Below are 15,687 nucleotides of genomic sequence, written 5' to 3'. Positions count from 1 at the left end.
AAAAGGTGCCTCGGTTATATAGCCTGCCATTCACAAATGAAATAGACTGGGAAGCCTGGAAACATGAGTCAAGAATTCCCCAGTGGTCCCAAGTCTGAGGCTACCAGACTTGGCCTCACAATCTTTCTAAAGACAGGGGTTCACTGTAGGCTTGAGCTGTGAGAAGATGTCTGTGGAGATAGGAGGAGACTGGCTGTGCATCTCTCACAGGTTTCTCTGATGATCTTCTGGGGATACAGAGCGGGGAGCAAGTCTTACCCTGTCCTCTATTCACAGAGGCTCAATTTACAAAGAGAGGGACATTTTTCTTGTTCTGGGTAAGATGGTGATGGAAGGGAGCTCTGGCTCTTGCTCAGCATTCATGAGGTATTAGTTTCCATTGCTAGTACCACTGGAGAGAAAAGAAAGATGGCGACCCTACTTAGACTAGAAATGGCATTTTCTGGCTTTCCTTGCAAGCAGCTAAAGGCAGTTTTCTCATCTGGGGCTAATGGTGGAAAGATTTGCTAGCGACTACAGAGAGGGATTCTGTACGTGTGTGTGTGTGTGTGTGTGTGTACATGTTCATGTATGTGTGCTTGTGTATGTTTGTATGATGGGGTCAGAGGTCAACATCAGGACTCCTCTTCTGTCTTTCTTGACCTTAATTTTGAGACAGGGCTTCTTGCTAAACCCTGAGCTCAACAGTTGGGTCAGACTGGCTCACCAGCAAGTTCCAGGGATCCTCATGCCTCTGCCTTCTGAGGGCTGGGGCTACAGGTGTGTATTCCTGCACCTGGCTTTTTACATGGGAATTGGAGATTGAGCCAGGCACAATGAGCACTTTACTAGCGGAGCCATCCCCCAGTCTCAGGAAAAGGGTTCTTTAGAACAGCAGCTGTACTTTTCTTTCTCCTATCCTCTTGCTGTGTTATGGGTGAGTATCCTCAAAGAAAACCCCTCATGGTGAAGGCGTGGTTCCCAGAGATAGGCTTTGGAAAGGCAACTGTATCATAAGGACACAAATATAATCAGTTGACACAATGAAGGGATTAACCAATCAATGAACTCATAACCCAATGGCATCACTGGGAAGTGGTGGAAGTCAGGAGGCACTGGTTTCCTTGGTGGAAGTGGGCCACTGAGTATTCGCTTTTGCAGATTGAAGCTTATCCCTGGCCCCTTTCAGAATCGAACTTCTTGGATGCCTTGAAAAGAGCAGTCTCCCTCCATTGTGTCTTTTTACCAGGATGTTTTTGCCTTGCCACTGCCCAAAATGCAATGGAGCCAGCATGGCAAAACCAAAATAGATCGTTTTCCCCTAGAGCTGATTTGTTCTTGTATTTTGTCCCACTGACAAACATCACCTAACAAATGCTAGGTATGATGTTTCCATCATGGCTGAAGTCCATGCAGCCTTCTTGTACTATAAAACAGATATCAAATGCTGAGTGCTATGGAATAAGGCTTTGGAATATTTGGTGTATATGCATCAATGGTACAAGCCCTGGGATGCCAACCTCTGCCACATCGGGATGCCTGATCCTCATGCTGATGTTCTTTTGCTTACTAAAGACCCATTTTCTTTCTGAAAGCTAACATGCCTCACTGTTCAGGAAATGGTCAAGGAATTTTTTAAAAGGTGGGGGTGGGGTGGGGTATCTATTTTCACACCTTTGGCCTCTTCCAGTCCACCCTGGTGTGGTCTCGGGAGTCACTGGTCCTCCACTGCTGCATGATTCTGGCTGGGATCGTGTCTGTGTAGTTTACCAGCTGGAATCCTGTCACATTGGCTCCACTCTCCTTGAACTTATTTAAGTCGATGTCCATGAAGCCCTGAGGAAGAACGAAAGAGGAGAGTCAAAACATGTCGCCTGGGCAGGTCTCTGTCACCATAGTGCAGACTCATGAGGTTTCTTTTCTGCTCCACGGGGCAGATCAGAATGAATGTAGACAGTAGCCCTTTGAATTCCCTTCTCATAGATTTTCTTCCACAAAGTTGGCATAGAGACCAAGATGGCAAATCTGGAATATAGGAGGGTTGGCTTATTACTTCCTTGGACTAAATTACTTTGTTCATTCGATTATATAATGGAGCCTGAAGTTTAAGGAAAGAATAAAATAGACATCATGTCACCAGACTGACAATCAATGAATGGTTGGGATTTAAAACATGGCTATTATTTCTCTTAGAATTCCATACAGTTTATTTTGATCATACTGACCCCTCTTGAAGTTCCTTCTGGATCAACTCTTCCCTACCCACTCAATTTTGTGTCCTCCTTTTTATGTTTAATTTGTACTATGAATATACTTGGGTGTGGGGCCAATTTCTGAAGCAAGATTAACCTACCAAGCACCGACCCTCCCAACTCGTATAAATTGTTAAAAACTTCCTGGCTAGGGTAAGAATTTGGGCCTTCCTCCCATCTTCACACTGGGTTTTGTCTAGGTTAAACTTGTGCAGGGGTTACGTATGCTATCACAATAAACATGAGTTCATATGTGTAACTACCCTGTTGTGTCTGGAAAACACGTACAGAATGTGTGCAATTGACTGTATGTGCTACTGTGTGGGGGGGATCAGAAAACAATGGTAGAGACACTACACTCTCCTTCTACATCTATATAGGTTCTGGTGGTTGAACTTGGGCTCTGAGCTAATGTGACAAATACCTTTTCTTCTGAGTTATCTCAAGAGTCTAGATTCTTCTCTCTCTCTCTCTCTCTCTCTCTCTCTCTCTCTCTCTCTCTCTCTCTCCCTCCCTCCCTCCCTCCCTCCCACCTCTCCTTTCCTCAAGACATCTTAAGATGTCAATACATAAGAATCAAAGAGAAAAATCCCAAAGGAAGGTTGTCCTTGGTCACCACCCTGCTCTACCTTTGGAGAGAGGAGACATCTGAAGTATGCTGGGAACAAGTGCCTGCTAGTTTTCCAAGGTCACCAGTAAGTCTGTGACAGGGGCTGGCTTCTGATGGGGGCTTTCACCTCTCACTGTTCTCTTTTATGTACAGTGAACTGGACCTGTTCTCCCGGAGGAGGCCTGGTCACCTCTGACATCTATGAATGATTCTTGATGGTAAATGGAATTTCCTTCTGATTCAGCAAAACTCACCCAAAGTCAGAAAGCCTTGAACTTAAAAGAAAGCCTTGCATTTATATAATAAATTCAACAATGAACAGTACTTTCATGTCTCTGGCCTCATTTCACTCCTTTATAAAGTACAGCTTACTTTGTTTGCCACACACAGAAACTAAGACAGAAAGGAAGGGTCAGTACCCACAAAACTGCAGACAGAGAAGGGACCAGAACTAAGATCTTTTGTTAAGTAATTCCCCCTCCCCTCCAGGAAAGCCCACTCATCACCAAACACACTATTTTGAGAACATAGAGTGGATTATCTCCCACCCTTGTGGACCTTACATTCTTGTAGGAGAAAATCACACTGTAGACAAGAAAACATACCACACAATGCTGTGTAGTTCTGTGTGCTCTGTTGTAGCCATGTGCCTATGGAGAGAGGTAAAGTGGCTTTGTGGATGGGAAGATAGATAGTCCAGATGACCCGCCTGTGGGTTCCCATTGGCAGAAGTAAAGTGGAGTCCCATGTGTGAGTTATGGGATGCATAGGTGAGGCACACTGAGCAAAGGCCTAGGGGTAGGAGGCTGCTTGGAATGCCCCAGAAACAGCAAAGGGGCTGATCTGACTGGAAGGCAATAGTGATAAAAAATTTCTGGTAGGAGATGAGGTCAGACAGGGATGCAAGCTGGGCCACACACAGCTTGTGTTAACTTCTTTCTTTTATCCATTATAATTAGTATAGAATGTTTAGCAGGGATTGTGAAAATGCACATTGTTTGGCCCTATGGCTTAGGGAACGTGCCCACTAAGATAACAGAAATAGACTAGAAGAAAGAGCTGAGGAAGTGTACCTGCAACAGGGAAACCCACAGCTGACAGCAGAGTCCACACACTGGACCTGGCTCTACCTTAGGACCCCAGGGCTTGTCCTTAACAAGTCCTGAAAGAATAGACTTAATGATTCCAAGACCGCGAATTTTCAGCAGTGCCTTTGACAGTCTGTGACTCCTTTGAACTCTATTTTATAGACAGGTTCAGTCTCCGTTCAGTCTCACTCAGTCTTTGACCTTGCTTCCTGTCTAGGAATGTCATGTCTCTTCCATGGTCGGGATCCTAGCTGGAATAGCATCCCTCCAGAGGATTCATTCCCATCCCCTCATCTGAAGAACCAGTTCCTGCCCTGCAGCAGACACCGTTGGCCCTCCATTTCCACTCCCCATCACACACCGCTATTCCGAGCTATGCAGATATGCACTAACTACAAACACCCGCCACCCCACCTGCATGCAGAGGAGGTCAGGCATGCTGGGCTCAGAAACCCAGGGACATCTATATGCCAGTGACAGCTGTGGAGTTAGTAGTTGCCAGTCCAGTATCTTCTGCCAGTGCCTAAGGTGATGGACTGTTCTATGACATCCAGAGATTAAGTGAGGGGTGGGACTTCTTGGGAATGTGCCTCAGTATCTCACTTTTCTTCTTTACCGTGCATCCCTATTGTCTTTCCAGGATTGGCATATAGTTCTAGCTTCTTCCTGAAGCCTTGCTTTGGGCTCTGCTTGTGGGAGAACACCAGTTGGGTTTCCTCCAACACTCAGTCTGGCTCATTCCAATGTCGTGCCTACTGCTTCTCTGGAGCACCTGTCACCACCGAGAACATCTTTCCTCATTGTTCTTTTTGTCCTCTCTCTTCCCATTGACAGGCCAACTACTGAAGGTGGGGACAGTTTCAATTTCCATTTGGTTAACCGATGGGTCCTAGCACCCAGCCTTCTCCATACGTGCCCAGCCCAGGGCAGATGCTCAATCCTTTCTTGCCGTGAGAATGAATAAAGCTAGAGATCGTCCCTCAAGCAGGTGTGCCAATTAGCCAGGGGAAACATGATCAGCCAGCAACATCTGCCAGTGAGTGATTTTAATCAGTTGAGATTAATTTTTACCAAAGCCACAGTTCAGAGTGAAACAGAGGCTTGTGCAATGGTACCAGCCAGTGGTCCTTAAAGGTAAACTCAAAATTTGGCTCTGCTACTCAGTCTGCATTTGGTGGCAAAGTACAATTCGAGAGTACAGCCGTCCCACCCCTGGTTAAAAGTCAGCTCGCATTGGGAGATTTTCCCTACTCTTCAGAGATTTTTTTAAAAAAGAACATCTTGTTCGCAAAATAACAATTGAGAGAATGAAATGAAAATTATCTCCCACGGTCAGATCCTGTCACTTAGAATCTGTACCAAGCTCCCGGGCATCCCTACTGACTTTCCCTCCCCGGCATAATGAAGGCCAAGTGGAATGGTGATTTGCTCAAGCAGAAGCACAGCTCAGTTTTGTCACCAGCCAGCCTGATGACAATGTTAGTAGAGCCAATCCTGGGTCACACATAATCAAGCTGATGGAACTCTCCAACCCCACACTCATAACCCAGAGAAAGAATATGCACTTCCCTTTGTGACAGTCACCACAAGAACTAAAACCAGAAAGTCACTTGGAGCCATTGTACATTCAAGAGCTGACATCTCCCCTCCAATGCAAGATTGCATGCTGGGAAATCTAACATTGACCTCTAGGATGTCCTAATCACAAAAGAGACTCATAGTTACTAGGCTTGATTTCTCCACAGTGCAGGAGCATAGCCTTGGTCAATAGAGAAATGTGGCCTTGATTAAGAAGGGAAATAAAGGCATTCATTCTTTGCCTGCTAGAAAATTGTGAGATTAAGCTAACTCTTCTTTTGCGGTACATCTACTAAATAGGCTTAATTAAATCATTTTCTAATTTTCTTTTCTATTTTATTAAAAACCCATGAGGGTACTATTTGGTTGTTTGTGCATTCTCTTTATTTGTCTTATTCATACCATTATCTAATGTGTTTAAGGACGCCATGTTGTTAATTATGATGCTTCAAAAGTTTCCATTATTAAACTTCACTGTCATTATTCAGAAGGTAGAGGTAGGAGGATCAAGAATTAAAGACCAGCCTTGGCTAGATAGAGGTCTACTCCTGCCTGGACCATGTGGGACTCTGGGAAGAAGGTATTCCTGGAGCAGTCACATTGTTCTGCTTTTATGTGTTTTTTCAGTATCTCTCTCTGTATTAAAGTGGCTACCCATGCATGATCAATGAGCAAGCAACACAGGAAGACTGTCCTGCTTCTTATCTTTATCCAGGGGTAGAGGATATGGTTAAGTGCAGGCTTGAGGACACTTCTTCATCTGAGGGACATGGGGGCAACATGGTATACATGACGGTTCTTAGAGAATAGCTACTGTCACTCTACAGCTCCACGAAAGGAGCAGAAGATCCTGATTTTGACAAAATGTTAATGCCAATGAATCAAGACTCAAGGTTAAATATGTTAAAATCATGGAGACAATTATCAGAAGAATTAAACCAAAAATAGTATGACCCCAGTCGTTACGGAGAGGCTGAGTAAGCTTAAGGGGTGATCTGAAATGTTCCAGCATCGCATAGCTAATGGGAGCCACGGGTGGCAGTGGGTTGGTGAGGCAAGACAAAGAGGTAGAGGTGTGTTACATAGACGTGGGGAAGAAATAGCCAGAATAACCAAATATGGGGAAGGCGCAACTTCATACTTCTAAGAAGCTTGCGATTTGTTTGAGCCCCAGGACCAGGGGTGGGGAAAGAAAGAAAATGCAAGGTTTTGTTTGCTATATTTTAGCTGCTTCTGTCATATACTTTTACCCTTTGAGTTCCGTTAGAAAATAGCAACAAATCTTAAATAAAGCTACTGTGCTCTCTAGTTGGATGTCATTGTTAGTTCCTGGGAGAAGGGGTCAGTGAAGTCACAGGATGGGGTAGTGGGGAAGTGGTAGCATTTGAGAAATCATGTTCTAAGCTGGTCTGAGAGCTCAGCCTACTATGCCATCTCTTAGCCTGGGGCTGAGGGTCAGCAGCAGACTTCAGCATAGTCCTGAAGCACAGCTCATAAGACTAATAAAATGATGGTGGTAGCTAAAATAACCACCTCAAGTACACGATCTAATTTTATCTAAACCACCTTTTGGGGACTGTAGAGTTACTGCTGTAGAAAAGTGAAAATTAAGCAAGCAACCAAGAGTTATCCTAGGTTTCATTATGAGTCTTTCCTAGTTCCCCTCCCAAGCCAGATATTTATTTTAATGTTCTGTATATGTCATCCAGTCTAATCCCACGTGTGGTCTGAGAGACAACTGGATGGTAGGTCCAGTAGCTCATTTGCATAAGCCACTGAAAGGATTCACCCTGGTTTCGGGTGTGACCTGATTCAGAACCTCTGTGAACTCCTTAGACACACAATTTGACTTCTTTACCAACACATTGCACTGCCAGCTCATGGGGAACCAGGGACTTTAGATGTAGGAGGCGGACCCATTACTCAAAGAGGACTGAAGCCCCCTCCATAACAGTGGACAGTTAGGATCCCAGAACAAACGGTGTTTGGCCAGAGCATGACTATTGGGTTTCTCCTGGACACAACTATCTCTCGCTACTGTGCAAATATGTTGATTTATCTGTAGCTATAAATGACCCCTCTGCCCTTCTTCCATGCCCAGGGCCCGGGGGACAGCCCTTGGTGGCAGACCAGGCTGTGAATGTAGCAGGTTTTGTGATTCTAGTCACAATGGTACCTGGCTTTTTAGTATAAATTCTGGGGACCAAACTCAGATTCTTAAGCTTGTGAGGCAAATGCTCTACTGACTAAGCCTTCTCCCCAGTCCACTGCATAGTACTGTCAGGTTGTCAGGCTTTGCCTTCAAAGCACAGTTTCCATTTTGTTGAGTTCCTTCAAAAGGGTCAGCCCTTACCATCCTATCTGAGCTGGCACCACACCCAACAGAAAGGCAAGGGGACATTCTGAAATACTCAGGTTCAGCATCAAGATGGCATCTCATTAAGCCAGCACCAGCTCATGGGGAAAGGGCTTTCCATTCCAGCCCCTTGACATCAAGAGGAGGTACGATCAGACCAAATCCAAAGTCTGGTACTTTATACTCTGAATGGCACAGGTTGAACATGTCAAGTTTCCCCTGAATTGTCAGAGAAATATCTCTGATGACAGCTCTGTGAGGAGAACAGTCACAGGACTGTTCTGTTTGAAGTCTCTTTCTATTAGGAAGGGTTGGCAAGGGCAGAAAGGATTAGCCTGAAACATAATGGAAGACTGAGAGGGTAGGCGAAAGATGTGCTTGACTCTTGGGAGGGTTGTCATGGGAAAGAGGTGGGAAATTTGTTCTCTACAGCTCTGTCAAGACTGATGAACAGTCAGATCTCAGGGGAGACTGATTTTTGTTAAATTGATAACAGCAGCCATTGCATTTTTTTTTTTTTTTTTTTTTATGATTCAGCCTGAACCAAACAAGGTAGCAGGCATTTCCATGGGGCCATTTCTTAGATGATCACATTTAAATCTTGTAATCACATCCAGAAGCAGATACTTCTATTAACGCCTGTAAACTGGGAATGAGAAAATATAGTGGAATGGCTTCTTTCAAAGCAATGTGGCTAGAAGGAGAGGGAGAGGGTAAGGTGACTCTCGGGCATGGCTTCCAGCCACCTATCTTCCTGTTAATTCATCTCCTGTCCTGTGTAGGAGCTTGGATTGGAACAGGAAGCTTCATCTTCACATGAGGGAGGAGGTCTCTTGGAGATCAGAATGCTTAACTTTAGTGCCTCTGATGTATGCTGCCAAGTGGAGCATTAGCTTCTTGGCCCTCTATTTCTGTATTTATTTGTTAGCTGAGGTTCTGAGCTCTTCAAAGGCAGAGACCACAGCTCCACAGGGTCCGCAAATAATTTCTGGTGCAGGGTAGTGTCTTAGAGTTTTATTGATGTGAAGAAACACCATGACCAAGGCAACTCTTATAAGGACGACATTTAGTTGGAGTTGGCTTACAGGTTCAGGGGTTCATTCCATTATCATCATGGAGAGACTTGTGGCATTATACAGGCAGACATGGTGCTGGAGGAGCCAAGAGTTCTATATCTTGATCCTAAGGCAGCCAAGAGGAGACTGTCTTCAAAAGCCTGCCAGGAGGAGGCTCTCTTTCCACACTGGGCAGAGCTTGAGCACAGAGACCTCAAAGCCACTGACATGTTTCCTCCAACAAGGCCACATCTCCTAATTGTGCCACTCCCATGGGCCAAGCATTCATACACATGAGTCTGGGGGTGGGGGTCGGGGATAAACCTATTCAGATGGTTACAGGTGGCATGTTAAGAACATGTAAAGAAGTGGAGACACAGAATTCTTTCTGTTCCTGACTTCCTTGCAAGCATTAATTCTTTTATCGCCTGACCTCAACCTTTGTCTCAAGGACTAAAGGGGTCTTGTGACTGACTTTTCTATGTATGTTTTATTGTGAATCAGGTCAGAGATAAAAGTGCCAGGAAGGGAATTTTAGGGATAATCATATAACTTCTTGCCCTGTCTTTGAAGGTCATGAGCTTTTTTAAATTTTATTTTATTTATTTTTACTTATTTATATATTTTTAGGGCATTTGCCTTAACCTTTACATGCATGTAGTTATTGATTTATCAAAGACACCTGGCTGATCAATAGACACAGGCTGGGTTACCATGCTATGTTGGTCAGAGGTTACCATACTATGTTAAGGGGGTAAGGAAGAGAAGACAGAGGCCCACCCTCTGACTCTATGCCTTCCAAGACAGCCTTGCTTTTAATTGTTGACACTGCAGGTTTCTCCCCAAGATTTCATCTAAAAGCAGAGCTTCAACCACCAAAGTGTGGAGACTTCTGGGCCAGCTGACTTCTCTCCTGAGGGTGTTTTTGGATTTGTTTACAAGTCTATGAGCACACAGGTATATGCTGATGAATATTGATAAAAGGGATTCTGTGAAATACTCTTCAGCTGATGACTTGATTGTGTCCTCAAACATCCATGTCTTTGCATAAACATCTTCACATTTTCTCATTTTATCCACCTTAGCAAGTGAGTCCTTTAAGGCACCCTCATCCCACATAATCTCTGGTAACACAGAAGCTTACATGGCCTCTAGTAAGTCAACAGAATGTTGTGATTGTACGAAAGTCAGCTAATAGACATGCTGTCCACATTGGAACAAAGCACTAGTGTTGCCTTATTCAGTCATGATTGAAGTCAGGGAGGGACTTGTATATTTGGATATCTGCAGACACAGCAGCAGGCTGATCTTGCACATGTTCATCATAGATAAAATAATATAATGGTTACTCAGATCAACAGATGTTTCTCAGTCCTTAAATGTAGGATAAACTGCTGATAGTTTGTGGTAGAAGGTCAAGGATCCCCAGCGCGGGCTGATGCAGGTCTTGGAGGTACCCTATATGGTCTGAGATTGATCTGTCTTCCAAAGAACGGCATCATCTCACTTCTGCCATGATTGGGGTTGTGGCTGACTCTTGACCTAACAAACTTCAGAATAAGTTCAACTTTTTGAATTCACTTGGCATAAGGTAACCTCTTACATCTAGAATTACTGGTGGACCTCAACCAATATCTTCCTATGTAGTCTCACCACTCCTATGCAGAGAAAACCAGGCAGAACTTCCAGAAAAAACACATTTTTGTAAAATGACAATTTATTCATCCACAAGCCTTCATATAGAAGGTACCCACTGACTACATGGTATAAAATAGATAAAAATATAAAGAAATGGCAAATTTGAAACCCACTGAGAAAAACCATGTATCAAATAACACTGGGGACTCCAGGTTGTAGCCCCAGTCCATTCTTTGGGAGACTTTTAGGTGGCTTCTCCTAACAGCAATGTCCCTTTTAAAAAGTGTTGGGCTAGTAAAATAAGAGTTCTTAGGATCTTCAGTTACAGACCTCTCAGGTTCTTGAAACCAGGCAGAGGGCACAGGTATTTTTGTTGTTGTTGTTGTTGTTGTTTTTTCTTTTTAAACTTTCATGTTGGTATGTTGTGGGTGCCTCGTCTTGATCTTGCCTGCCTAGCTTGAAGTTCCCAAGTTCCTCTCCTCTGATCTTATTTTATGTCTAAGATGGGTTCTGTAAGTCTGTGTAATTGTCCCACCCCCACCTCTTAATATTATATGATTTATTTGGAGGAGAAGGTCAGGGTGCTTATGTGCCAGAGTGGAGAAAGTGTGTACTTCTTAGGGCCCCCTACATGAGCCCAGCAGTACCAGGCAAGGGTCAGGACCACTTTATATGGCTTGGTCAACTGTCAGAATCCTATCCTGGGAGAAAGAGCTACAGCAAGGTAGGAATCTGGGTTGAAAGTATGCACACAAAAGAGCAAGTCACAGCATTACCAATTGCTCAAGGTGGGCCTGTGGAAGGACAGCACACATTCTGCCTCAAAGCCAGAAATAAGTAGGGAAATCAGGACACAGGCCATGTCCTGTTGGCAGAAGTTGTAAAGACTGCCAGAGACCTGAAGTAGTAAGGGTCAGCCTACTGATAGGCAGTTCCATTCCAGGAACCAAAATAGTGGACCTCAGTTATGGAGCAAAGAAGGGGCAGTCCCTTCCTGGAGAGTGGGTGAGAAGACCTGCCCACCATCAACCCATCAATCCCATATTCATAACTAGATTTACATTCCTGACCTTTCTGCATAAATATATTTTGTATGTACACATTTGCATGTTTGTGGACTCACATGTATGAGGGTGTGTGAACAGGTAGATGAAAGCGCATGTAGAGACAAAGAAATCTTATTGCTGTTCTATCTTACAGGTTAAGGCAGGGTCTCTCAATCAAAGCCAGAGTTTCCGGACATGGCTAGTCTTAGCAGCCAGCTTGGTCATGGCATCGCAGCTCCTTCTGAGGCCACCACATCCATTTGCATTCACACTGTTTCTGGGGATACAAACACGGGTTCTAACAGGATGGCTTTAAACACTTAGCCCTTCTCTGCTCATCTTATCAGATGTAAAATATTTGTACATTCGTGACGCATGAACACAAATGCTCATGAGGAACCGGCTCAACACTTCACCCCTTCCTGCCCCTTTTTAGTAACTTTCCAAGAATCGCGTTCTTCACGGCTCACTCTTCCAGGCTTTGGGGAGTCAGCAGTAGATGGAATAAGCCATGTGCTGCCCTCACACATTTCAGAGTAACAGCAAAGAAGGCATCGTGCAGGTCTGCATGGCTCTCCTAATTTTAATTATTGTAAGTGGAAGGTACTTGGGGCTATGGCAGCATGTAACAAGAAGATAAAATTTGATGTAGGAGGGACCTGAGGGACCTCAAAGATGGAATCCGGTCTGCAGATAGGAATGCCAGTAATGACGATGATGAAGATGACAGTGATCATGGTAATTACAGTGGTAATTACCTACACTTATTAAGTGTCAATTTGGGGTCATGTATTACTCTTAGCACTCCTTAATCATCATCTTGTTTAATTCTCATAGTATTACTGGAGGAGGTAGTTAATATTCTTACTTCTTTTTAGACATATGCAATGGGAGCCCAAAGAGTATAAGGAACTTGACTAATGTCACTCAGCTGATAAGTACAAGCCAGAAATCAAACTCAGGTCTGTCCAATAGGAGAGCTATCCTTTTCAACAGTGTTTGTACTGCCTGCCTCCCCCAACAGATGCTTCTGAAGCAAATGTGACCCATATGGTGCTGAAGAAAGGGGAGTGGGAGAGCTAGGGCTTACAGAAGGACCCTACAGATTTCTCAGTGTGGGTGAGCAAGAGACTGAAGAACAGTTTCTTCTCAGGCTGAGGAAACCAAGCTGGGGGTATGAACTAACTGGTGTATGGATCAAAACTTCTGACTCTCAATATCTCTGGAGTTAGTGGTGGCCATATTGTGTAAATGGCTGGCTGCCCTAATCCTGGAGATCCTAAGAAAGTCAGTAGGCAACCATAGCCCACCATCCCTCTCTCAGCTTCTAGTAAACTAGAAGGGGCTATTTGAGTGACACTCCACTGAGTTTGCATTCTGGATTTATTGCTGTCACTAAACTACATCTTCTTGACAGGGACTACCCCTATACCTGTCTCCCCAACTGTTCTATATGCCCAAGTGTCACAGGTTACAGTAGTAGGAGCACAGACTCTGAGCTTTTGTGGAATGTGGGAAAGCCCATCTTCCCCTTTTCATAAATGTGATGACCCTGGGGAAGTCATTTTACCTTTTTTTTTTTTTTTTATTTGAAGAGGTCATCATAATGGCAGGGCCCATCAAAAGAGTCAGGATATAAAATCAGAGTTAGGTGGAGAATGTGGAAATGTGCTTCTGGAATAGATAAACAGAAAACAGGAATGTGGTTGTCTTGAGCTGGGCTGTGGCAGGACAAGATAGATGTGAGTCAAGGGTGAGGTAGGGAATGATGGCCAATGGTTAAAGATCTCTTTTGGTCATACGATGAAGACACTTTAAATTGATGTTTGTCAGGAGGAAACATATGCTTAAAACTGTAAATCTGGCCAAGAACTCAAGCTTATAAGCACCATGGATAAACCTATCACTATAACTTTACTAAATTAGACTGGATTCTAAAGATATCTCTCTCACCTACTGCTTAGTGAAAATCACAGCCCTCAAAAAGGAAGTTGCTTTGTACAGTAGACAATGATTAACACAGAAACTTACAACTGGACAAGGTGCAGAGGACAAATGTTCTCTGAACAAGTGGGATGTTGATATCATATTTCCTGTTTTCAAAGATCAGGGGCCATATTGAAAGTGGAGTGTAAAGAACAAGAGGTTGGGAGGATTGCTGTGAAACAGACGTAGAGACACAAGAGAATCAAGGTACCCATAAAGATGTTGCCTGAAAAAGACCTGACCAAAATCATGTCTTTCAATATTTCAGCATGGATAGGAGGGGGCTTAAAAAATCACACCTCTAACTATTGATAAGTAAATATTAGCAACAGATAATCTCTGGAGCAAGGAGAGTCAGTCTCTTTAAGTTTGTGTGGCTCCTGGTAGGTAATCATACTCCAGTGAAGGGTCTCTCATTCAGGAATATATATTATACAAATTAGACTCTGTAGGTTATTAAAAAATTAAGCAGAAGAAGACACAATGGTGGGTGGGGTTGAGATGTGGGGGTGGATTTGGGGGAAGTAGGAGGTAGAAGGAACAGTGGGAAAATATCATCAGAACATATTGCATAACTGCATGATGTTCTCAAAGAAATAAGAGAAGTATTATATTTCTTAAAAACTGGTTTTACAAATCTGTGAACATATTAAGAATTCTGAGACTACTTTCTTTGAGCTGGTAAATAGTATAAAGCATGAATTATATATCAAAAGAATGGGTTTGGGAAAATGAAGGTGTAGTGATATAGTTTTCTAGGGTCTGCATTGTTCAAGTTCACTTGATGGAGAAACCAGTGTTGCATTAATGTTCATCTAAGTTGTCAATAATGTAAATGAAGAATAGTTGTATAGGGATGTATGTGCACATATACACACATAAATGATATATGTGCATATGCAATAGATAGATTTAATCTAAAACTATTTCCTAGTTGGAATTCTTCACCTAGGGTACGTCTCTATTGCCTAAGATATCATGCATTTCGGATGCAGGGCTCAGAGGCCCTAGAGCTAGAATGGACCTGAAAGCCTACTTCTTGAAGACTAGTTTTCATGGTATCAAATGGCACCATTCAGGTTTCCAAAGAAAGGAAGCAACTAATAGTCCTATCCGGCTATGGTACCTATGAATAACAAGGGCCAACATGGTGTAATGACCCTAAGTGTGTACTGGTGGCACACATACCTTGGTGGTAACCAGCAGCTCTCTGATTGGACTTAAGGTCCACTCAGCAGAGGGAGACCATGCTTGGTACTGGAAAACTAGCCAACTACCCAGCCTTACTGAAGTTGTGGATATTCGAGAAGCTATAGCCACCGTTAACTACACTCTAAATATTTGTCCTTATACCCACAGATAAGTGTAGTCCTCATCCATGACCAAAGAAGCTTCTATTTGTAAAAGATGAGGACCACTACGGAAAACCACAACCAATCAAAATGCAGAGTTGGGAAGCCAAGTTCCAATAAATACATCTACAATAGAATTCCTCCTCCTAAGGCTCAGTGGTCATTGTAGAAGAAAGAGTAGGGATATTATAAGAGCCAGAGGAACAAAGAGTTTGCTGTGGGATTGTATATCCTAGGAATAACAGAAGTTACACCCATAAAGTCTTACCTAGGTGTCTACCCAAACATGAGCTGAATAAGGATCACAGCAGTGGACATGCTAACGTGGATGGGGGAAATCTCATCGTCAACCCCATGTAGACAACTAAGAAAGGCTGAGAGTGGGAGAAAAGCACACCAATTGGTTATCCACCACCAAATTATCAGCTCCTAAAACATACATATAAGTAACATTATACAGATCAAGAGGGTGTATTTGTGAATATATGTTATTAACGAAAGTGGGTACATTCGAGGATTTAGAGGGATTTAAAGGAAGGAAAAAAAGGGGGGAAGATTTAATTAAATTACACGTGTACACTGTCACTGTCTTCAGACACACCAGAAGAGGGCATTGAATCCTATTAAAGATGGTTGTGAGCCACCATGTAGTTGGTGGGATTTGAACTCACAACCTCTGGAAGAACAGTCAGTGCTCTTAACCACTGAGCCATCTTTCTAGCCCCTAAATTACTATCTCAAAATAGA

At 43.4% G+C, this 15,687-nt stretch overlaps 1 protein-coding gene across 5 annotated transcripts in view; it reads right to left on the bottom strand.

The window, feature by feature from the left end:
* The window catches only part of GRIA1 (glutamate ionotropic receptor AMPA type subunit 1), a gene marked incomplete at both ends in the record, with an annotated part of 304,357 nt that overhangs the window by 105,338 nt on the left and 183,332 nt on the right, over window positions 1-15,687 (bottom strand). For all 5 annotated transcript variants that reach the window (XM_080924568.1, XM_080924567.1, XM_080924569.1 and 2 more), the window contains one exon: window positions 1,654-1,815. In XM_080924568.1, coding sequence (XP_080780694.1) covers window positions 1,654-1,815 — 162 coding nt within the window. The remainder of the gene's footprint in view (window positions 1-1,653; window positions 1,816-15,687) is intronic.

The sequence above is a fragment of the Micromys minutus genome (genome assembly GCF_963924665.1).
Source record: "Micromys minutus genome assembly, chromosome: 10".
In the NCBI taxonomy this organism is placed as follows: domain Eukaryota; kingdom Metazoa; phylum Chordata; class Mammalia; order Rodentia; family Muridae; genus Micromys; species Micromys minutus.
The sequence above is the reverse complement of the archived record's forward strand: the minus strand, read 5'-3'. Positions and strand labels throughout refer to the sequence as shown.